Source organism: Strongylocentrotus purpuratus, unplaced genomic scaffold, assembly GCF_000002235.5.
Source record: "Strongylocentrotus purpuratus isolate Spur 01 unplaced genomic scaffold, Spur_5.0 spur5_scaffold_13, whole genome shotgun sequence".
Lineage (NCBI taxonomy): Eukaryota > Metazoa > Echinodermata > Echinoidea > Camarodonta > Strongylocentrotidae > Strongylocentrotus > Strongylocentrotus purpuratus.
Genome location: NW_022145598.1, coordinates 34785179 through 34810773, shown reverse-complemented (window position 1 = coordinate 34810773; position 25595 = coordinate 34785179). Strand labels below are relative to the sequence as shown.

Here is a 25595-nt window from a genome sequence, read left to right as displayed (position 1 = left end):
CATAAATATTGCAATATTCAATCTATTAATGTCATAAACATTTAGGAGATTTAACTGGGAAAAGATTGGCAAAGTATGAGCATGATATGGTGAATTAGAAATTATTCTTATGGCTTTTTTCTGCAAAACAAATAGTTAAGTAATAAAATAATCATGATTGTTTGACCAAGCAATATTACAATAATTGACATGGGAGAAAATCAATGCATACTATAACATACGGTAACTAAAATATGTCTTGGAAAATGTCTCAAACGGTAAATAATGCCAACAGCTTTGGCAACACGATTGCATACGACACCAACGTGTTCATGCCATGTTAAAGATTCATCGATATGAACACCTAAAAATTTCACACAAGAAGTACGATTAATTTGATGACCATAAAAATTGATTGCAAAATTATCTTTAATACGTCGTTTAGTGAATACAATATATTGGGTTTTAGCAACATTCAAAACTAGTTTATTGTTGATCAACCATTCACTTAATAATGAATCAACTAGCGTACGGAGATTATTATGAGACATGAACACACTGGTATCGTCTGCAAATAATATAAAATGTAACAAATCAGATGAACTCACAATATCATTAATATAAATTAAAAAAAGTAAAGGACCAAGTATTGAACCCTGGGGCACTCCACAACGAATGGGCAAATATGAAGATTGTTGATTTTGAATAGAAACAAATTGTTGACGATTTGATAAATAATCTTTAAATAATTGCAAAAGAATTCCACGAATACCATAAGCCTCTAATTTACGTAACAAAATTACATGATCTAAAGTATCAAAGGCTTTACTTAAATCAAGAAATAAAGTTTGTGAACTGTCTAGAATCAATTGCATAAGAAACTTTATCAATGAAATTAAGAAGAGCAGTCGTTGTGGAGTGTCCCGTTCGGAAACCATGTTGATTTTCAGACAAAATATTGCACGATGTTAAGAAAGTACTTAAACGCTTATATAAACACTTTTCAAAAATTTTAGAGAAAATAGGGAGGACAGAAATAGGCCGGTAATTATGTACATTAGTGCGATCACCACTTTTAAAAACTGGAATAACTTTGGCTATTTTCATTTGATTAGGAAAAATACCAGTTGACAAACAAGAATTGAAAATAGAACAAAGAGGTACACAAATCAAATGTATAATTTTCTTGACAACAGTAATATTAATATCATCACAACCAGCACTGGTACCATTCTTCAAACAACGAACGATATCGATAATTTCTTTACATGATATAGGAGTAAAATATGCTGATTTGTCATTAACAAATACATTATCATTGTAGAAACTGTTGGAATATTGCACATTGTTTGTCAGATTGAAACCAATATTAACAAAATATTCATTAAAGCTTTTAGAGATATCTTCTTTGTTTGTAATTGTGGAACCATTTACATCAATTTTTTCAACACAATGTTTGACAGATTTCGTACCAAGTTCTCCATTAATAGTCTTTCAAATTAGTCTAATATCACCCTTATCATGATTAAATTTATCCTTAAAATATTGATATTTAGCTTTCTTAATTTCATTTGTAACTTTATTTCTGTATTGTTTGTAAACTCTTTTCCTATATTCAGTTGAATTTTTCAAAGACTTTTCATACAATTTCCATTTCTTTTTAATTTTTTTCATCAATACTTTATTTATCCATGGTTTATGCTTACGTCTATTAACATTTATTTTTTGCAAAGGAAAGCATTCTTCATAAATGCGAATAAATTTTGACAAAAAGCAACTATAGCTCACATTACAATCACTTGATTTCAAATTCCATCTGACATTTTGCAATCGTTTACTGAATTCAAAAATATTACTATCATTAAACTGTCTTTTGCTTATTACATATTTCTTTTCCTTGATTTTATGATGACAAACACTAAATACAGGAAAATGATCTGAGATATCAACTAAAATAGCACCGTTTAATTTATTAGTAACATCATTAGTAATAATATTATCTAATAAAGAAACACAACGATCGGTCACCCGAGTAGGGTGATGAATGAGTGGATACATAGAAAAAGTTACCAGCATATTTAAAAAGTCATTAGCTTTATGACAAGATGTGGTATTTAATAGATTAATATTGAAATCTCCCATCAGATATACAATTTTATTCTCTGTGTTTATTTTATGAAGAGCTGAACCAGTTATATCTAAAAATTCTTGCACAGACTGATCAGGTGGCCTATAAATTACTCCTATAATTATGTTCTTATTACATACATTCTCTATTTCAATAAATATACTTTCTATTACTCCATTGTTAATATCTAAATCACCTCTATGTTTATGAATCAGATTTTCCCGAATGAACACACCAACACCCCCTCCTCTCCTCTCAGCTCTACTATTATGTAAAAAGCTAAAACCTTGAATATTGCACAATAATGAGTTGTCTTTCAGCCAAGTTTCAGTCACGCCCATAACAGAAAACTGAAAATTCAGACTATTTAACAAAGCAGAAATACCATCAAAGTTACTTAGAATACTACGACAATTCATATGTAATATGGAAAAATTTATCGAGTTCAAAGAATATTTCAAAAGGGTAGAATTAAGGTCATCAGGAAAATAAAAAGATTGATCTATTCCAAACGTCTCATTATCTCCAATCATAGGTGACAAAATATGGGAAACTGTACTCAAATCAACATTACTGATCGCACGTTCATAATGCCCGAAGGGTCATCATTCACACGTATACACATAAATACACAAGAATAAATATTCACAAAACCAAAGTTATTACTACTATTACATAAAAAAGAAAAAGAAACAAAAATGTTCTAAGAGTACAGAGTACTGCAGATTTGGAATGCACCACAGTAATTGCATGATTGATAACAATGGGGAAATGGGTCTCTGTAGAGTCAGTGATAGCTTCAGTGCTAGAGAAAAGTCTTTAATAGTCACTTTAAGTCATTTTCGCTCGTAATTAATCGTTTAATTTGTTTGCCTCCACTCGTTGGGAAGAGGCCGAGTATTCTGCCATCGGAAGACCATGCGGTAAGTGTCTTCTCACAATTTTTCGCTTTTGATAGTAAGTTAGCGTTTGTCTAAAGTATAACAAACAGTGTATTATAGTTTATTTTTTGCTTCAATATACTCCATGAATAATTTAGCAGTCTGCAATACCCTTAATTATGCTCCCACGTCATTCAGACTTCGTGTCAATGGCAACAGAGATATAAACGATAGGTCATGGATACCAAAATGGAGTTTGAAAATAATCAACTTCCGCAGACGTTGAGCGCCGTTTCCTTCCTCTGGCGGTCACCTTCACGATACACGCCCTTCATTAAGTATCTCTCAATCTATTTCTCTCTCTCTCTCTCTCTCTCTCTCTTTCTCAATCTCTCTCCAGATTCGCCGACATTTTCACACACCCATTTCCCAATGACCTTTCAATATATATTTCCCCATTCAACATCGGAATATGAAGCGAATTCACAAGCAATCTGCTATCAGTGATACTATATAGCAATCACAATGAAATTTATAACTTTTCTCAATCTATATGAAATAGGATACGGTTTGTTGGATGGCTAGATCCGGAGGGGGGGGGGGGGGGGGAATACTCGCCTGATAATGGGTTACCTTTTTTGCAGAAGTCCCTAAACATGGGGTATAAATTTGTGCTGCAAAATCCCTAATAGTGCCCCCACAGTTCAGATCATGGGTAACATGGGTTACTTTTTTCATCCAATGAATCTCGCTAATTAAAAGTGAACATTTCAGATGCCAAATCCCGCAAAAAAATGATTGAAATCATTTCGCTTTTTCATCCAAAGTCCTTGCCGATGGTCGCACATACAGTGTAGCTATCAATATCATTAATTTGAGCTCCACTTCCGACTAATTTACAAACGGGTATTCCCACCCCCTTCTGTGTAAGCAATGATTGCATCTTATATAACCTATTTCTGACAACTGCAGGAAACCTGGGTTGCGTTTTGAATGGAAGTCCCTAATAATGGGTACCATTTTCTGCCAAAAAATGACCCTTACAAAATGGCTACGGGTTTAGATGCTTCAGCCGCACACCCCATCTAAACCAAATCTGAGTACCCCCCCCCCCCCCCATGTTTAAATCTCAATTGTTAATGTTAATTATTAGGCCAATTAAAATCACTTTATTGTTTTTTTTTTCGCCTCCATGTTCTTCCTTGACTCTTTCTCGTTTTTTTTCTCGAGTCCTCCCCCCCCCCCACCCTCCTCGCGTTGACCTATTTGTTTTTGTTTATTGTAATAATTGTTTTTAAAACAATAACTACACTGCAATTCAAAGGCTTAAAGCAAGGTAAAACTATACTATGGTTATTGTTACCCAGTGAGTTTCTGTCCTTTTTGTTTATTTCGGCTAATTAGAACAAATTTAGGAGCGCTAGTATTGGCGCTACTTTTGTTCTTAGCCGAAATAAACATAAGAATCTAAGGACAGAAACTCAGGGGGTATCAATAACCATAGTCTAGTTTTACCTTGCTTTAAGCATTTGAATCGCAAAGTACATGGTCTATAATAATGTAGGCCTACTCGTATTAGCCATAGGTAACTTTATGAAAACAAGATTGACATAGGAAATAGAATGGAACGCCCTCCTCACTTTCGAAAGTAGGAATCAAGTTGTATTGGCCTAAAATGTTTGTTTTGCCGATTTTCTCACAAAGATTATACTGTTCACTGTACAATCATCTAATGTTTTTTATTTTCAAACTGAATTGTATCTAATTTTTCAATTTAATCATAATGCTTTCGATTTCATATTATGCTGCTTTTGTAATGTTTCTTCCCGGTTTCTTCAGTCAGCTGTTGCTATATTTCTCATCGTTCTAATTATCATACAATACAAATTGACCTCTGAATACTCCACGGCATCCATCCTCTCTGTCTCTGTCTGTCTGTCTGTCTCTCTCTCTCTCTCCTTCCCATTTTCTTGGTTAACCGCTCACATAATTACAGCTATATAAACATGTTCTTGGAGCCACGTGACTTACTCCTTTGACTTTGAGATGATCTTGAAAAAACAAACATATACACGCGTGTCACTCCTAGGGCTCGTGATCGCCCAGCCCCTGACACACCCCCTCATTACCTTCACGGCTTCCTGAAGCCGATGAGGGGTGACGGGTATACTGCAGTCATTGCCCTATGTTGTGCACGCCCGTGCCTTGAGGAACAGTGGCGTATCCAGATTGTTTTTTAAAGGGGCAGTGCGAACATCCCCCCCCCCCATTGGGATAGTAGGTTAATTTTTGTTAGCACAATGGCTTGCGCCCTCACCAATTCTATTTCAAATCTGGAATGCATGGCCGTCGAAGGAATGATAAAGGGTGTGACACCCCCCCCCCCTCCAGATTTCACTTGCACAAAATTCAAGTTCGTCTTTCTTTCTCTAATATGTATTTGGAAACCTTTGAATTATTGTAATTGATGGAGTCATTATCTTCTTTCAGGCAACCTTACTGGTGTGGACCGAGACTACCCCCCCCCCCCTTCCAAGCGGCAAAATATTTCAGCGACGCCCCCTGTAGCAAAGCCTACGCCAAAATAGAAAATATCGAGTCGAGTTAGCATGGTACCGAAACTGCTAAGAAAGAGACGAACTGTATAATATGCCGAACTACATGTTCTTGGTCACGTAAGCCATGAAAGCAAACAATCTTGGTTAAAGCATGTGTTAGGTCCATGGTTAAACTCACTATTGAAAGGATAATTAATCCAAATGACTCAAATTTACAGAACCCCCCCCCCCCCCCAAAAAAAAAAAAAAAAAAAAAAAAAAATGTATCACGTATCAGTGCTTATAAGAAAATTTGTGTCATTCTGAATTACTAAAAATAAGATCTCCATTCCCGAGCTCTTTGCCAAATTGCTAAACTATCATAGATCATTCTTCATAAACATTATGTCAGATTTTTGTAATATTTTGTAAAGCGCTTATTGCTATCGTCGATGTGGCGGGCATAATAATTATTATGATATTTTTAGTTTCTTTGGTTTGGTTTTATTTGTTGATGTTGTTGTTGTTGTTAGAGTTTATTTTCTATTTTTGGCCTATCCCTTTTCAAGGTTTCTAACACCATGCAGTGTAAGTGACCCAAGTCATTATAGATCCAAACTTAAACAACAAGATCGCAACTGCTTTCTAAAAATCCACTTCAGGCCTGAACTTCAATAACCTTGCACTGAGGCTTTCGTCACCGTTAATATGCGAACATTATCAATAACATAATATTACGTAATTCGAACATAATTCTTCGAAAATAGTTGCGCTCGTGTTAAACACGGGCGTATTGGGGTTTCTAACCAAAATACGCCGACACAATCATGTTGCACAGTGGCGTAGACAGGTTCGTACACCTGGGGGGGATGATTCAGGGGCGGATCTAGCTTTTTGCTAAGGGGGGTTGACCTAAATAATGACGATGCGGAGCATCGTCCACCGAAGCGGCGAGCCGATTTTTTTGGGGGTGTATATTTGAACCCCGTAAGTGATGTTTTCCTGGCATCTATTAACACAATGGAGACCATAAAAAGCAGTGCATGATAACGTCTTTTTAAATCAAGTAACAGTTAAATACACAGTTATATCCAGAGTTATCATGTGTTTGGTTAAGTTACCAGATGAGTTGAATATCTTCTCACAATATTTGCACTTGAAAGGGTTTCTCTCCAGCGTGCGTTCTTTTTTCTTTCTTTTTTCCTTTTTTTTCTTCTTTTTTTCCCCCTTTTTTTTTTTGGGGGGGGGGGCCGCCCAAGGGGGGGGGGGGGGTTTAAACCCCCAACCCCCCCCCCCCCCCCGTAGATCCGCGCCTGTTTAATATTGTGGTTATCTTGTGGTTTCCAAATCACAAGATAACCACAAAATACTTGTAAGATTTTCTTTTTTTTACCGTCTGAATTGGCTTTCACCGTGTGAATGCGGCTAATAACAATAAACACAATTACAATAATGATGAGGATTATTATTATCATCATCATAATTATTATTATTATTAATATTATAATTGTTATCATTATTATTATTACTATTATTATCATCATTATGACTTATTAAGTAAGCAAATATCATTCCCCAAAACCTGGGGGGGATGATTGTACATGCCACCCCCCCCCCCCCACCTTGTGAGGTGGGGGGGATGCATCCCCCTCACCCCCCCCCCCCCCGTTGTCTACGCCCCTGATGTTGCACCACCCTTTTTGGCAATTGCAGACAAATCTCTAAAAAGAAGAAGGAAACTTAAATAGGAAGGCACAATAACCTCCTCCCCCCTACTCTGTTATCGATGCTTTCAATTTTTTATAAAAATAACACTTAACATTCGAGTAATATTGGAATATAGAGGTTGTAAAAAAAGGGAGAGTGGTCATTATTTTTGTCAATTCTTTAAATAGACCTATACATTTAGACTTGTCATAGTCAAAGAGCTATGACCTAAACGAAAATAATTATCTTTTTATCAGATTTTTAAATGAACCTACAATCATAACAAGCCAAAGTCGAAGGATAGACCCCAACCAACTGGCAAAGATCCAATGTAAACTTGTAGTTTATATTGGATCTTAAACTCTTAGTTTACATTTGATATAATCTTTGAGTTTACATCGGATCTTTGTAAGCTCTCTTAGTTTACATTGGATTTTTGCCAGGGCGTACCCTTCGACTTTGGTTCGTTGTGATTGTAGATTTTAATGAAAAAGTATAATAAAAACAGTGAGATTAACAGTTTAACACACCCATAATGACTCCTGCCTCTCAATTTCAATCTATATTAAGGAGAATTAGGTTTATAATGCACAAAATTTATGCCGATGGATGGCAGCCAAGATAATAATTATTAAAGCTCCTATTCTTATAAAATAGAGCGTTAAAGTTCTCGGGAATAATTTATGTTATAGATCTACAATTTGAAATTATATTCGTTCGGTGGGGTGGGGGTGGGGGGGGGTGGGAGGGGGCTATTCGGGGGAAACAAACATCAATAATTCCCGCCTGTGATTCTCACTAAATATAATTATATATAACATTGTGCCACGGTTTGCCATGGCCCCTATCCCCTTGATTCAATTAAATTTAATTCAAATCAATTTTAGTTCATCCAAAAATATACTTTATTGGTCCAAGAACTAATCATAATTATAATTATTTTAAAAAAAATGAAACATAAAATATGATCGATAAAAGAAAGTCAATAAGTTTTGAAAATGAAATAAATAATCATTAAATATCACACTTTCATTGAAGTATGGAGCTGTAAATCAACACATTCATATTTACAACAAATTGTATGGGGTCTTTTTACAATGTTCTATATGCATGGATACGGATATGGTTTGAAAGGAGGGTGATAATCCAGGTAAAATATTTATTTATTTATTTATTTATATTGTGGTACTTATAACTTCTTTTCATTTTACAGTCCTGATCACTTCGGCATATGATATAAATTTGACCCAGGGGAAATTCAATTCGATCTTAATAATTATGTTTGACCTTATTTTGATCTCCTTTTTATTTTTATTATTATATACGCATGATTTATGGAATAAAGAGCAGATTTATAATTTGTGTGTTTATTATAAGTTTTGGTTTTAGTCAGAAAATGGTGCGCTTAGAAACACCCGTATTAAGCGCATACATGTGTATTATTATTATTCAATACCGTCTGGAATATTACGGGCTGAATAGAAGAACACGCCGAATATCGGAGTTTGCATAAAGGTCTATAAGACATTAATATGCTTCATTGTGGAAAAGTCAAGCGTTAAATTAGAAAATAAATCGAAATAGGCGGGTAAATTGAGTTTTCACTATTATAGGTGAAGACTGGTGTATGGTGCCGAGGAGGGGGAGAGGGGGGGGGGTGGGGCGAGGAAGATGAAGAGGATCAGAATGTCTGATGACAGGCGGTGCGCTCGGGTGCAATTAACTCACGATTTCGTTTTGGTTTGACCTTGCTTTCCTATTGAATAAACACGTTGTTTACGTGAAACCGCTGGGAAAGTGTCGCAGCAAACCTGCCATAACTTTGGCATATGACAATGAATCTTAAAGATCTTTACATTTTTGAAAAGAGGAATAATCATTTAAACTATACATTACATTTTTTTTTGTAATAACGAAGAAAAAATGGGGGCAAAAGGACAAGAAACTTTGTATGAAAAAAAAAAAAAAAGAGTCCGAAATAATGCCTAAAATTACACATTTTTAATATTTGGACGATAACGATATTCGAATATGTTATTGAATAACTATTAAAGAAAATTTCTGTGAAATATCAATTTCATAAACCAATTCGGCCGGATGTGTCTGGTAATGATCCAACATAATGCATTTTCATACCTTCAATACGAGCACCGATCTACCGAGTCGTCCCCACATTACATCGCGGGTGATGACGTCATGCTCAATAGCACAGTCCCACACACTCTAGTTTGTGTTGGCGTTGATCGGTAAAAACGGCTTTCAACATGATTTCGTGGCATAGATTGTAATTGTTGCAATGTTTGAATTAACCCCCAAATTTCTCCAACATTAATAACAAATGTATATTACGGAAATAAAGCTAAATTACACTGATTATCTTAGCTTTACTGTAAATAAGACGGAATAACGTGGCGTCAAACATGTACATTGCCCGTACATTGTCGTGAATATCGTCTGCACCAGCAGTGCACCGCGAGCCCATATATGCCTAGCTATAGCCTGTGTCCATCGTAGGAGCAGGAGGTGTACTCCACCAATACTACTTTAAAATAGTAGTAGTTGTATAAGTAGTAGCAGTCGTAGATGTAATAATAATGATAGTAATAATAATATTAATAACAATCATAATAATAATAAAATAGTATTTGTAGGGGAATAGCAGGGTATTTCCCGGCAGAAGGGGGGGGGGGGGGATTATGCGTAATTCGCCACTCTTCATCCAATTTAAAATAAATGAAGATCCCCCCACCCCCAATAGCAAACCCCTGGGTAATATATCAAAATAATAGATATACTTCATGATTATAATGATGCTGCTGCTTAGATTAATAATGGTAATAATGATAATTAAAAAGTAATAGTACTTATAACAGGGAGGTGTTTTACCCTGCTTATATTTTAATGATTGTTATTATTATTATTATTATTCATTATAATGGTTATAATAATACTTCGGGTAGGAAGAAGTCAAGGAAAAATATCCCAACAATGAATGACCATGCAAGAAATATATAGGTAGCTAGATACCTAGTTGTAGGCCACCATTTATTGCAATAGCATTAACTCTTTATTGCTTGCTTTTTTTTTAATGTTAAGTTGACTCAAGCGATGATTGTCTAACATCACTTTGTGATTTAATTTTTTTTTTTTTTTTAATGAATTAACCCAAGTCTTTGTTTTGTGAAATAAATTCTGGAACCAACTGAGAAGAAACCCAGAGCCTTTGTCGACACATCCACGCCATTATAAACACTCACTTTAAATTCTGGCACAAAAATCCACATACCACATGCACACTTGCATTTACCTTTCTCACAATGATCCATGTACCACCTTCATGTAAATCACTCTCCGATTATATATAGATATCTCTGAATATCATTTCATCATTTACTGCAAAACATTAACCACTCGACCAATGAATAACACAAAACAGCAATTTCATTTTAAAAACAATTCTCAATCTGCATATTATAATTGCCACTTCACTTCAGATACAATAGGCAAGATACTTCCATTATGTAACTTGCATACAAAACAGGAATGCTTCTTTTTTTTCTTCAATGCAATAACACTGTATATTTGTGTGTTAAATGTACTTGTATACTTAACTTAACATGTATACAAAAACGAAAGACTCAAATAAATACTTATATCCATGTCTCACATACTTTTCATTGTACATCTAATACTTCTTCAATAAATATAAAGCTTTGTATAAATAATAAAACAATCTGTTTTGAAAGCCATTACTTTATGTTTACTGTCATCTTTGGTTCAATCATGCGCCAATAACACGCAATTGTTCAAATGTGTACATGAATGAACATTATTGGAAACAAGTAAAATGTGAAAATCTACATGGAGTTCATAACTTGCATAATAATGATGAAGATGCACGTAGGACATGGACTAACCAAGTCGAAAATAGGCACAAAATATGCAGGTAATGTTGCAATGATACATGTAATGTTGTACTATGCAACATCAAATGTAATTAAAAAAGTATGCATATAAATTTGAATATGTAAGGAAACAGGTCTATTGCCAATTATCTGAACTTTTCACTTATTCACAACTTCTAAAACAAATACTTTAAATTGTCTAAGCATTGAAAGCACTATTCTCTGGAACACCAGGAATTAATGTACTAAGTACAAGTTAACCCTATCGTGTGTACCATATTGTAACCAGAGTGCTAGTTTTACACTACTTTCGGGCTTCCTGACTCCTTCACTATGAAATCGCCATCCAAACTGAAGAACACTGGTAGCCAATGTTGACATATTTAAGGGAGCGCCATTCTGCAATAAAATAGAAAAACAATTAATGAATTGAAATTCAATTATGTTACAGCAAATAAAGAAAAAAAAAGAGAAATTTAACATGATTTATATTTCACATTCATATGGTTATATATTAACTCTAACATTAGACAGCATTACTTACATACACTACTCTGTAACAGACATTACCAAAGTATTATATGATCAAGAGCCAGATTATGGAAAGAACTTCAAAAAATACCTCAAATGGATCTCACAGCTCAGTTAGGCATGATATTCATAAATGATAATTGGGTCAAATTTGGTCTACATGCATGATAATAACCTTCAAGACATTGTGTTTTTCAGCAGTGGCGTAATGAGCCAAAAAAAATTGGAGGGGGGAATAACGGAGCTAAAGTTTTGGATATGGTGCATGATTTTTTTTTTAAACAAAAAAAAAGAGCAAGCGAGAAAAAAAAATCTACATTTTCTAATTTAAAAAAAAAAAATTCTGTCACAGAATTTTTGGTAGATAATTTGATTTTTCTTTGTCTAATTCTAAAAAGGAAAAAGAGGCAGATATTAGAAGAATTTAAATGCAAATTGTAATTTTGAAAAATACAATGAGGACTTAACCAAAAAATACACTTTTCGTGAAAAATTGGGGGTGTTTCAGTGTACAATGAGGTCAAGTTCAGCAAAAGCAAAGTATTAAGATCTGGAAATCATTGTTTCCACATTCATCAGAGTGAACAAAAAATTACTTTAGGAATATTAAGATCTAAAGCTCCTGATGAGTACTTCTTAAATGTTAAATAAAACAAGACTCTCATTTATCTTGATAATTAGACACTGGATTGAAAAAGACTAGTGTCACCAGGCACTGTTAGAGAAATTTATAAACAAATGGTACATGTTGTTTCTCAGAATGATTTGACATCACCAAGGAACATTGCCTTTAATGACTTCATGTTGATGAAAAAATGCCAACTCTACTTAACAGTACATATCTTACCTAGTTGCATGAAGACAAATCTGCTTGGGCACTAGGGTTGGTGAACACTCCACAGAGCCATGGTGGGATGTAGAATCTGTGATCACTCTGAGGGAACGACCAGACAGCTTCAACACTGAATGGAAGAAAGGAAAAATATTGTAAGTGAATAATGAGAGTTAACATGTATGAATATACATAATTACAAGTCTAGTGCTTGACGTGACGTTGTCAGAACGGCAGGAAAATCAGTGCCGTGGCTTGAGACTCCAACCAAATGTGGGAGGGTTGACAGCCATGTCTTACCATGGTAGACTTAGTCTATAGCAAAAAACAATTTGGTATTCAAGAATTTCCACATGAAAAATACACACACGTTCTTGCATATTTACCTAAGTACGAGGTCACATCACGTCAGCCTGGCCAGGCTCGGCAGCGGCCGCCAGCAGTGTCGGCCGTTCTTCAATGCTCGACCAATGTGTATCATGCATTAGGACATCTGCCAAGTCATGAAGTTGAGAAGGGGAGCTGGAGGTTACTTGAAGGTAAGGCTACATGAAGGTTTCATGGCCCTGCCTACATATTCTATATGAAAGAAGGTGAAGAAATTATTAATTTTTTTTTGTAGAGATTTGAAGGTAAAACAGGTTAAATACTAGACTCTACAACAGTCATTGCCATTGATAAAGTTTGACTTTAGTTTAGAGTTTAGTAAGTAGGATGAGGTGTCGTGTGTAATACAGCTGCATGCACATGGACTATATGCACTTGAAATTGGGTCGACAATTCATTGGCTCCAAGATTCGTTCATTAATATTGCCGAGACCAGTTAATATGAATCATTGCCATTTATATTACGGTCACTGTAACTCATGAGCTCCGCCGCCGACGGCTTGGCGGCGGAGCTCCCTGGAGTTACGGTCAATGAAGCTAATGCAGTAGCACTAGCCACTATCAGTCAGGCATTATGAATGGCACATATGCGTAGCAGATTCGCCAGCTTTTTTTTTTTTTTTTTTACCTATGAATACCTATTTTTCATGGAAAAGGAATATCAAACATCGATTTATGGAAAAAAATACTTCATTACAATTGAAATGCGCCCTTACCTTTGTTTCTTTAGAGGGTTTTTACAAAGTCAAAGATCCACTCGGCTCGGCTGAAATCAAAAGTAAAACAATACCTCTCGATCACTGCACTGCATGCAATCAATGCTAATGCGTGTAGACCTCTAGCGCAGCACTACGCTAGGAGGCAGCAATCGCACACATGAATAGTCTATACACAAATTACAAACGAACGTACACAATAAATACGATGCGGTTGATCGGCAAGTTTGACAGTAGACTCACGGTTTAATTTTTTTAATTATTCTTTTTAACATCATTAAGTTAAAAAAAATATTATATTTTACTACTATTTAGGTGTCATCAATTGTCACTGGTATATCTGTTTTGAGTGGAATCAGTTGAGTATTGTACAGTGGTGTTTGAAATGTTGAGAATCAATAGCACAGATTTTAATACACAGCCAGGATAGTAATGCAGCTACGTGTGCTCACGATCAGCTGTCTCCGTAGGTTTACGTAATTGCGTGTCAATGCGCATGCGCGAGTCTTTGATCGAGCGGTGACGTCGATTTTCTCGTAAGTTTGCTGCTTCTCGATTTCTGAAAAATACCCCATTCATTTTCCATTGTATCTCCGAAAATAAGTGATGGTCACAGCGAAAATTTCGTCACCAGCACCGTAAAGGTCTCATGAATATGCATATTAAGTCTCATGAATAAATAGCCATATGACCAGATGTGTCTGGTAATAATCTGAGGGTAGTTTTCGGAGACGACTGAACATGAAATGTTTGATAAAATGATAAATAGATCATCACTTAATACAATTTTTCATATATAGTTCGATATGACTATTTTACATCATTCCTGAGAGTCTGAGCGAAATCCGCCGATGAACAAAGAAGATATGAGAGAGAGAAATTTCGGTGAAAAAGTGAGCTTGGCAACGTGAGTGCTTCGATGACCGTTGAATATTCAAAACGATTTCGGTGTTATCAGTGAGATAATTGGCATGCTCCGCACCGCCTGATGATAAAAATGAAGAAGGAGAAGGATGCTACTAACTACGGCGTTATGACCAACAAAATATCTAGAGAAATAACTAACTACATGTATATAGAGAATGATCTTCTTTGCGCTTGCGAAAGAGAGAAGGAAACAATACAACTGAAAAGATACCGAAACAGAGAATCATATGAGATTTTAAAAAAAACAAAAAAACATGAAAATTCCCAATATAGGGGCAGAGAACTCTGTTGATCGATCTTTTCGGACGACCACAACGCATTGCACATGACGTGGCATTTCAATAGATGGCGCTATTGCACACAACTATCTGAGGTATTGCCTATTGCTCAACCCCTGCGAAGATTGCAACATTATAATGATTCACTTTCTCAGGGCGTGCATGAACTCTACGTATAGTATAGGTCACGTGATGCCAATGGTTGATTAGTTTCATCAACATTGAATATCATGTATCCGAGCTTGCCATTCGCTAGCTCAACGTATACGCCTACTCTGAAAATAAGATTAATAACAGAACTATATAGCCTACCATGCGCTGCTTGCATGATAATGTTACATCAGTGGCTAATCGCATAATAGCATCTCTCTCTCTCTCTCTCTCTCTCTCTCTCTCTCTCTCTCTCTCTCTCTCTCTCTCTATGTTTTCATATAATTTGTATATTTCTCTAATTCCTTTGATACTCTTTACATATCCCTTTTTTTTCCTCCTCTCTTCTATCTATCTAAATCTCTACGACTATCTCTGTTCAACGAACGTTGAAAAAGAGGAAAAGTACATGTATATCTAGAAAGGTATATAAAGGCGTTTTTATCCAAAGGACGGAGGATTGGGGATCGATTGCGTTACCAACCGGAGCCCCCCCCCCCCCCCCTCCCCGAGCATTTTTAGAAGAATATTATTATTTTTTTATGCCTCCGCTACAAAGTAGCCGGAGGCATTATGTTTTTGGGTTGTCCGTCCGTCCGTACGTCCGTCCGTACGTACGTCCGTCCGTACGTCCGTACGTCCCGTTCTCGTGATCGCGTTATCTCAAGAACCGATTGGTTGATTCCCGCCAAACTTGGGTCATGTATGTATCTCACAGAGCCAATGAACTGATTAGATTTTGGGGTCACGAGATCCAGGTCAAAGGTCACAGGGCTCATTATTTATGCGAAAATGGCTCGTGATCGCGTTATCTCAAGAACCGATTTATGGATTCCTGCCAAACTTGAGTCATGTATGTATCTCACAGAGCCAATGAACTGATTAGATTTTGGGGTCACGAGATCCAAGGTCAAAGGTCACAGGGCTCATTATGTATGCGAAAATGGCTCGTGATCGCGTTATCTCAAGAACTGATTGATGGATTCCTGCCAAACTTAAGTCATGGATGTATCTTGCAGAGCCAATGAACTGATTAGATTTTGGGGTCACAAGGTCGAAGGTCAAAGGTCACAGGGCTCATTATGTATGCAAAATAGCTTGTGATCGCATTATCTCAAGAACCGATTGATGGATTCCTGCCAAACTCAGGTCATGTATGTATCTTGCAGAGCCAATGAAATGATTCGATTTTGGGGTCACCAGGTCAAAGGTCACAGGGGTCTTTATGTATCCAACAATAGCTTGTGATCGCATTATCATGAGATCAAATAGACAGATTACTATCAAACTCAAGTCATGTATGTATCTTGCAGAGCCAATGAACTGATTAGATTTTGGGGTCACCAGGTCGAAGGTCAAAGGTCACATGGCTCATTATGTATGCCAAAAATAGCTTGTGCATGCATTATCATTAAAACCCACAGATGGATTACAATCAAACTTGAATTTAAAAATTGTTTCTGTTTTGGTTTGTAAAATTGCTCTATGGCGGAGGCATCATTTTTGACTGCGCGCAGTCAAAGTTCCATCTAGTTTATTCATGTTTTTTGGAAGGGGGGTTGGGTTAGCCTTTGTCTGGCGGGTTTACGATAAATATTTAAAATACCAAATAACATGGAACCCCTCTTCGTCATTTTTGAAAAATCTTGACGAGAAACCAGAAATCAATTTACTTGTTTTTTTTGTTTTTTTTTTTTTTACTACAATGCAAGAAATATGAAAGAGAAAGAAGAGTATGCAAAAATGATTGAAATGTAATACGTTCGATTTAGTAAAATTATTAGGGAATTTATCGGATTTTAGAGTCCTCTTAGATTATATTAAAGCTACAAACAGATTTGAAATGTTCGTATAGATCTAGTGCGTTTTCCTCTGGGAGTATCTTATGATTATGATTATGATTGAAATGTTTGAATATCATCAGTATTAAAATCATAAGGATGATATCCTTAAGATTAAAATGCACCACTATAATGGTGAAGTGAAATTCAATATAATTAATCTTGCACAGTAGCACTTCGCTGATACAGGTGAGCCAACTCATGACTGGAAAACAGAAGTCTGGAGAGACAGACCCCCATCAGTAAAAGTGAGCCATGAGATCAAGTTCGAAAAGATGAACATGCACCAAAATTAAGGAACGCCGTGCATGGCGCATATATAAGATTGAAGAGCGCCATCTAAACGCCAACAACAACAACATCATTAAATCACTCACTGACGGACGACGTCACACCGAAGTGAAAAGGCTGTGGTAAATCAATTTTTATGAGGGTAAACTATAAAATTTCATCAACATTATATGTTATCAGCCAAAGATTCATTGTTTATTTGATTTTTGAATATTTATTATTGCTAATTGCATGATTTTATCGCTTTATCGTGTAGGTGATTGACTCAAGTTTATGTTTGGTCCCATACATTGAAAATTGTGATGGATAAAAGTTGGGAAGTGAACATTCATTGACCTAACTACTGCTAGTGCTAAGCATGTGTCTTTATCTTCCACTGTTTCACGTACAGCCACAGGAATTTGAGATATTCCAACAATTGTTTTTGAATGAATTAATATCCAAATTTCTTTTCCTTCTAGATCTACTTTTCTTCAAGTAAAGTTAGGTTGAGCATTGAATTCTTTCAGATTTTGTGTCAATATATTTTTTTTAAAGCCAAGGCCGAGCCCGATTCCAAAGACGAATTCAGCCATTGACAACTATGCTTCTGAATTACTAAGTTTTAGTAAATGTTGTTGTCGTCAGTGACTGTTTTTGTGTGTGTTAACTTTAATGTGTAGATCATTGTTCAACTTTGTCTTGAAAACTAAGTACTTAAATCAATGTAGACTTGAGATCTATCATCTAGATCTAATTGTATGAATCGTTGCGTATGAAATAATGAATTTATCCTGAAACGAAAAGAATAAAAGTCTAAACTTCACAGTAAACTAATGCTCAATCAAAAAAAAAAATCTGTTTATTCTCATACCAGGATTTCCATCATGTTTTCTCTGCTATATGGGTTATGGCAGTTCATGTTCAGACGGGATGAGTTCTTTATTCTCATCCTTGGCTTAGACAATGCAGGCAAGACGGTGAGTTCACATTGGTACTTGCTCATCATTTTATGACACATGCCCTCTGGTGTCGATAGCTCCATGGGTTATATGTCAGTTATCAAAATTCTACCTTTTAATAAGTCGGTAATTCTTTATTCCTGCACTTTTTCTCAAAATGCATTGGGTTGCTTGTCAGATTTATATTTTTTGACATGTACTTAGTTCAACTTTATTTTTTTTTGAGTTTATTTTGTGTTCTTATAGTTTAAAGAATAAAAAAAAATCATATAGTTGTCAAAGTACAGCAAAGTACCTTGTTTTTTGTTCAATTTTTAATGTTTTGGAGAAGAAAAAAATGCAGCTTTCTTACTATCAATTGAGGTTTATATCTTGAAACTTAAAACAACAAAAGTTCAATTGGCAGCCATCAATTCATCACAAGTATAAGAAGTGAGTTAGAAGATGAAGGTTCAGAGTTTTATTTTGATTGTTATTATTTTCATTTTTTTCTTCTTCTACATGTATGTGTTCCTTAGACATTCTTAGAACAAGCTCAGATGCAGTTTGTGAAGGGATACAAGGCCAAGGCATTGGATAAAATTACAACTACAGTTGGATTGAATAGTAAGTATTCTATACAATAAAATACTCAATTGCTCTAAAAAACATACATACACATTTTTAAAGGATTTCACCACAGGGCTATTCTGTACACCCCATACAAGACTTGGGAAAACTCCTCAAGGCTACTTTGAAAAAGAAGTAATCAGTGGGGAGATGAGAGTTGGTATAGCGATGTTCGTGCTATGGCAGTGTCCGTGGTACCGTAAGCCGTCTCTTTTTGCCTTCTTACTGACTCAGCTGACCCCGGTTCAAGACTGAGTCACTTCTTTTAAATGGTGATCTTAAAGGTCGGTCCCCAGTGTAAATAATCACATCTGATCAATACACATCTGTAAAAACCAAAATTACACATATGGTATTTCATATTCAAATGCTAATAATGATATTGTGTGAACAGGAATCCCAAAAGACCTGTTTGAATTATTGGCCCCACTACCTGATGTACTTTCTACCTGTTGTTTTTTTGTTCAGTTGGAAAGATTGATATTTCCTCCGTTCGTCTCATGTTCTGGGATCTTGGAGGGCAGGAGGAATTACAAGCTCTATGGGACAAGGTAGGGTAATCATCACAACATTTATGCTCTTTCCATTTTCATTTCTAATTCTTTGTCTCCACGATTTTTATTTTTACTTCTTGTCTCCACAAAATGCTGTTGTTTATACTTTATTTTATTCATAGGTTCGATTGAATTATTTGTGTCAGAGAAAACTATGTGTGTAGTCCTGAGAAGAGGTATTCTTTCTTGAGAGATGTTTTAGTTCTGATGTCCTTTGGCAAGACATTAATCTACACGTGCCACTCTCGACCCAGGTGAGGTACATGTAGATGGGTGCATGGTAGGATTATTCCTTGAAATGCACTCTGCGCTGATAACGGTTGCCAGAGCTAAAGCTGGGGTAATATCCCCCCCCCCCCCCAAAAAAAAGCTCTTTGAAAGCGTATAGGGACGTTATAATGTGATATACAAGAACAGAATATTATTGTTATTATTATTAAAAGAACTATAAATTAATTAAACTCATATATCGTCGCTGTTTTCACGAAGTGACGGTAGTGAAAAGAAATTGCATTCACTTTGCGTGATGATTTTCCTCACTACCGTCACTTCGTGAAAACAAGGACGATATGTTGTATAGGACACTTTGTATGAAACGGCAAATTTGACTGTATTGTAGTGTTAATAACTGTTCACTGTTTTTCTTCTGACCAGTACTATGCCGAGTCACATGGTCTGATCTATGTAGTAGACTCATCGGACCCTAGCAGATTAGAAGAATCAAGAATAGCATTTGGTAAGTTATACCCCTCCCTTCCTTTTGGTTTAAACAGTCTTCCAAGCATTTCTTGATAATAAATTCCCTGATTTTTCCCCGACTAAAAAATGGGGACTTGATTTCCAGGTTTGCACCGATTGCCTGGAGTGTTTCACAAAGATTGTAAGTTGAACTTATCTCTAAGATGGACTTAACAATTATGGAAAGCTGTTAGCATCTTTGAAAAAAAATTGTTAAAAATATTTTAAAAGGCATAAAATGATGATTCAAAGCATTCATATTTTCTATTATCATGGGAGATTTCATGTTCATGATGTGGAATTTATGAAAAGTCTAAAATAATTTTGGTTATATTTAATTTTAAGGCTACAAATGGCTCTCCATGATGTTTAAGTCCAACTTAGAGTTTAAGTTCGACTTCGGATCTTAGTGAAACACCCCCAGGATAGCTAGGATCCATTTTGAATTGAAGTTCTGGAGCTCCATATGGGTGCTACAAGGTCATCTAGGGCCTACCAAGACCAGCTTTCCAAAATGTGCATTAGAAAATATGATCAACGTTAGTTTTATATTTAGTGATATCATTAGAAAGGTCAGGATATTCTTTAAAAGATCAGATTTGTGAATGATTATGATAATCTCAAAGTAGTAACAATGGTCATATGATTGTTATTGCAGCTATATTTCTGGGAATTAAAGGGAGAGGATTGAAATATACAATTACTGGTATTACATCAGTCATTAAATAAAAGCAAATGGATTCAAATTAATTAATCAGTCACTCAACCAATCAATTAATCAATCATTAAATTAATTATTTAATCAATCAATCAATCAATTACTTTTGATATGGAAGTCAAAATGATTGAGAGGTTTCATCTTCATTAGGATATATGGTAGCTTAGTGATGGTTCATGACTGGTTCATGGTCATGTGACAAGGGTGTTAGGAAAGCAAGTTGATGGGCCCATACCATTTGGTAACCGATTAAGAAGAGTCTTGGAGACCCCTCAGAGTTGTAGGTCATCCAGAATGTTTACATAAAGTTAATGAACGCACATACCAGGTATTTCCTTTTTTAGCAGTTAAGATATACAAATATTATAACAATCATTCATTTTGAAACATATTCACTTGCTTTCTCCCTCCCTCCCTCTCTTATTCTCTCTCTCTCTCTCTCTCTCTCTCTCTCTCTTTCTCTCTATCAAAATTATCTCGCTCTATTCCTGCCTCCCTTCCTATCTCTCTCAATATTCTCTCACTCTCTCTCTCTTCTGTCTTTCTGTCTCTCTTTCTCTCCTCTCTCTCTCTCACTCTCTCTCTCTCTCTCTCTCTCCCCCTCTCTCGTTCTCTCTCTCTTTCTCTCTCTGTTCATTCCTCAGAGCAAATGTTGGAGAGTGAAGCCCTAATGGGGGTTCCTCTGCTAGTTCTATCTAACAAACAAGATGTGGAGGTGAGTGAGAAAGGAAATATTTTAGGAATCATGTCCTTAAACTGACTTGGTAACATTGTTCAGATGAGAGATAATGGTGCTAAGGTAGTGACTTCAATGCTAGATGTACAATTAAAGATAATCTGAAAATTTGAGCGAAAACGGACCATTATTCATGGTACAAATTGAGAAAAACTGATCTGATCGATTCCTTAATTCTCCCAACTATGTTATTACAATTTAATTACATTGTAGGTGAATGGAAATCGTCACAAAGCAATAAAATGGCTCTACATTCCATTCCAGACATTTAAGTGTTGACAGCTTTTTTATAGCCTGTTTTAAGTCTTTTTTTTCATGGAAAAACGATTGGGAAAATTCAAAAATGGTTGGGAGAATTTACTGTTAATCACTGTTAAAGGGTGTCATACATCGACGCCTTCAAAGAAAACCATAGATATCTTCATGGTTTGAGAATTTTGTTAGAATTTTCTGCATGTCAGAGGGTTAGCACAGTAGAAGAAATATAGTAAGTAACATTTTATACAAAAATTAAGCAATTTTGTTATCAATCTTCAACAATGTTACCAAGTCACTTTAATGCTGAGTCAACCCTGTGATAGTTTGTTTAAACTTCATGACTTCCATTTTCTTAGTTATTGATGACGAAATATATTTAGTTCCATACAGGGGTATAGAATCATATTTTTAGTACAGGGAAAATGGCAGGGGACCTCACAAGATACATCATGGAGTTGCCAATGTGTGTTTGATTGATTGCAACTTCAAAAGTCATAACTTCCTCATTTTTAATCAAACAAATTATGGACAGCCATTGGAGCCTTAAAATGAAATATATTCAAAAGCAGAAATTCAAGTATTTTAGACTTTTTATAAATTCCACATCAAGAACATAGAATCTCCCATGATAATAGAAAATATGAATGATTTGAATCAACATTTTATGTCTTTTGAAATAACTTTTACAAAATGTTTTCAAGGATGCTAATGGCTTTCCATAATTTTTAAGTCCAACTTAGAGATAAGTTCAACTTAGGATCTTTGTGAAACACCCCCCTGGCTTGAATGCTCTACAGAGAGTGGAGAATGTGCACACCTATGGGAAAGCCTAAATCTGGTGACTAGGCTGATACTGAAACTATTTCTGTGCTTAGAAACTTACAGTGAAATCTGCTTTAGTAACCTCCTGTATAGAAAGAACACATGACTACAATTTTCTATTTAATTTTCCTAGTTGGATACTTTGTTGGGGGAGGGGGTTTACTTTGTAGATACCCGGATTCATAGTCGGGGAGATGGTTGTCCTGTAATCTGTAATGTCCATGTGTATACATGTTATCTCCTCTTTTTCTGTCATAAATAATTGTAAAAATAACATAGAATTTGATACTGTTGCCAGCTTTTTTACAAACATATGTCAATTATTTATTTAATTTCTCACCCAAGTAAAAGAAAAAATAGAACATTACATTTGGACGCCCAAAATATTAATTTGACAAACATTAACCTGACCTTTCTGATGAACTTCACTGACTATTTCAGGGTCATCTGCCGGCTGAGGAGGTGAAGAAAGAATTCAACAAGACGGCTAAGCTCATGGGCCATCGAGCATGTCGTCTACAACCTGTATCTGCACTGACTGGGTAAGACACATACTTTCTAGTTTGGGTTCAGAGTTTATCTGCCCTATCTTGGGGCTTCAGAATGCAGAAGAGAACTAGATTTTCTACCGTTCATTGTTATTGCTCTGAATTAAGTCACAATTACTTGATACGTCAAGTTATCTCATCATTGGAAGCCCCTGATAAGAAAGTTTTTAGATACAATCTGCACACTTTATTTCATTTCATTTCATTTATTTCCATATTTCTCATGTTACATATACATTTCAAAATAAAGTACAATTTAAAAAAAAAAAGTAAATTGGTGATAAAATAACAATCAATAATACATAATAAATAACATAAAGATAAGTGGTCAATATAGAGTACTGATTTAACTGATTTAAAGATGAATTTGAGTTCTGGTCATGCAATTGCATTGTGAAATAAACGTTGTGGAATCGATCAGAAAAGGTTGATCATCTAGCATATAAGAATTTGTGTGTATTGCAAGGTTCTGGAATCATCAAAATGATAAGAAATTTGGCCAAGTCTTGGTAAAGTTACAAACACTGTACACAGAAAGATGTATATGGGACTACACAAACATGTGGCGTAAAAATCCTACCCCCGAGTTTTACATTGTTACATGACATATTTAGAATATAAAGGCATTTGAAGAGCCATGCTTTTCTGGGAACATGTCTTATCTGATGTTCTTCCACACTTGCATAATAAGAATGATAACTCTCACAAATTATTTTTCACCTCTTCCCAGAACTCAACCTTCTCTTTAATATGAGCAGACAGAGATCACTTCACTCACTTGTACAAAATTTGTTAATTTTGTAAATTTGTACAAGAATACTGGAAAGGTGCTCGTGAAAGTTATCCAATGATTATTTATTTCTGCACCAATGGTGAATTCACAGATACAAAGGTTGCAGTATTACCCGTTGGTCCCCCATGATCCCCTTTTTCTTATATTAATTGAGAGCTGATTTGATGAGATAACCATCTGTCAGTGACCATGTAGGGAGGTCTAATCCCTCTTGGCCAAACTAGTGTAGACAGGCTTTAATTTCTCTCCATGGGACTTAGTAATGAGGAATTGATACCTTAAAGGTATAGACCAGTTTTGAAAACGCTCCCCTCCCAAAAAATGAAATGGAAGCTCTTATTACCAATCATGTGAAAGAATATGTTTTGACCAATACGTGATGATACAAATTTTGCCGGGAAACTGCCTACTAGTTGATATAATATTTGGTAAATTATCATATCGATCCAGGCAAGATAGATATCGCGAAGGCACTTTAACTTCAGCATCTGGGCATATATTTCTGTTTTTTGCGAATTTAGGTTGAAGTGTTGCTATCTACACCTCTGAATGCAATATTTAAACAATATTGAATGGATATTTTGCACCCAAAACCCTTGAACCACAATTTTACCACTACCGGTCTATATCTTTAACAAAGGACACTAGGTTTCGAAACTCGGAATCACCTGTTACGGAGACCACCGCTCTACCACTGAGCAATTGCACCTCCACATATATTAAAATTTCCACATTGAGGCTTGCTTTCAATAAAATGTTTCATTATTTTTAACCTGTACAGAGAAGGAGTTCACGAGGGTATCGCCTGGCTTGTAGACAGTGTCAAACACAATGCACCATGGAGACCGCCTAGGGAACCAGAAATTCATTGAGTGCCTAAAGAAGCATTCAATTGAGAATTTAAGACTATATTTGCTCTTAATGACTATACAAGTCACATGTAGATTGCAATATCACTTTTTAATGTAGGCCCTATCGTCTGCTAAGAGCCTGAATGGTGTCAGAACTGGGGAGTGTTTCACAAAGATCCTAAGTAGAACTTAACTCTAAGTTGGACTTAAAAAATATGGAGAGCCATTTGTAGCCTTAAAAGGAAAGTTATTCAAAAGCAGAAATTCAAGTATTTTAGACTTTTGATATCAAGAACTCCACATCAAGAACATGAAATCTTCTTGATAATAGAAAATATGGATGATTTGAATCAACATTTTATGCCTATTAAAACAACTTTTTACAAAATATTTTCACAGATGCTAATGGCTTTCCATAATTGTTATAATAATAATAATAATAATATTCTGTTTTTATATAGCGCTCAATACATCGATCCAACGATGTACCTAAGCGCTTTACAGATATATTATTACCCCGGTTCAACTTAGGATATTTGTGAAACACCTCTCTGATCATTTACATTTACTGAGCTTATGCCCTTGTAGCTTACTGCTGACATATTCCAATAAAAGATCTTGCATTTTAATTAGAATCGAAAATTTAGATGTTTAATTCTTCCTGGCAGAGGTGTAGAATAGTCTTGAAATATTGGTACGAAATGTGCAGGTTATAAGCCTTCCAGTCATAGATATATAGCTAAATCAGCTGTAAATCAATTGAAAGTCATGTGACTCGTGTGACATCCCTGCGATTCAGAGCTGATTTCTTTGACTAGAACTCTGACTGATTTTTTGAAACCCTGCAACTTGAAATGATATTATTCATAATGACAGAGGGAACTTTCATGAGGATTAATTTGGAGAGGGAGAAATTGTAAAATGTTAATGATTTGAT

General features: G+C 35.5%; 1 protein-coding gene and 1 long non-coding RNA gene across 2 annotated transcripts; one reads left to right on the top strand and one right to left on the bottom strand.

Annotated features, from left to right (window-relative positions):
* Positions 1-10671: 10671 nt before the first annotated feature.
* On the bottom strand, positions 10672-13666 carry LOC115923147. The gene is made up of 4 exons (XR_004063818.1): positions 13604-13666; positions 12887-13079; positions 12516-12630; positions 10672-11536 (listed from the first exon to the last, which is right to left on the bottom strand). It is a non-coding gene; the product is annotated as an uncharacterized LOC115923147 (long non-coding RNA).
* Positions 13667-17948: 4282 nt separating this feature from the next.
* On the top strand, positions 17949-24913 carry LOC581974 (ADP-ribosylation factor-related protein 1). The gene is made up of 7 exons (XM_781951.5): positions 17949-18049; positions 18550-18637; positions 19109-19191; positions 19849-19930; positions 21295-21365; positions 22908-23008; positions 24589-24913. Exons 1-7 carry the CDS (start codon positions 17957-17959, stop codon positions 24677-24679), a joined length of 609 nt encoding a protein of 202 aa, XP_787044.3. The 5' UTR covers positions 17949-17956; the 3' UTR covers positions 24680-24913.
* Positions 24914-25595: the final 682 nt, after the last annotated feature.

Coding starts and splice junctions, on each gene's coding strand:
- LOC581974 (XM_781951.5), top strand. CDS start 17,957: ATGTTTTCTCTGCTATATGGGTTATGGCAGTTCATGTTCAGACGGGAT. Junction 18,050..18,549: donor TAGACAATGCAGGCAAGACG/GTGAGTTCACAT, acceptor TGTGTTCCTTAG/ACATTCTTAGAACAAGCTCA. Junction 18,638..19,108: donor AACTACAGTTGGATTGAATA/GTAAGTATTCTA, acceptor TTTTTTGTTCAG/TTGGAAAGATTGATATTTCC.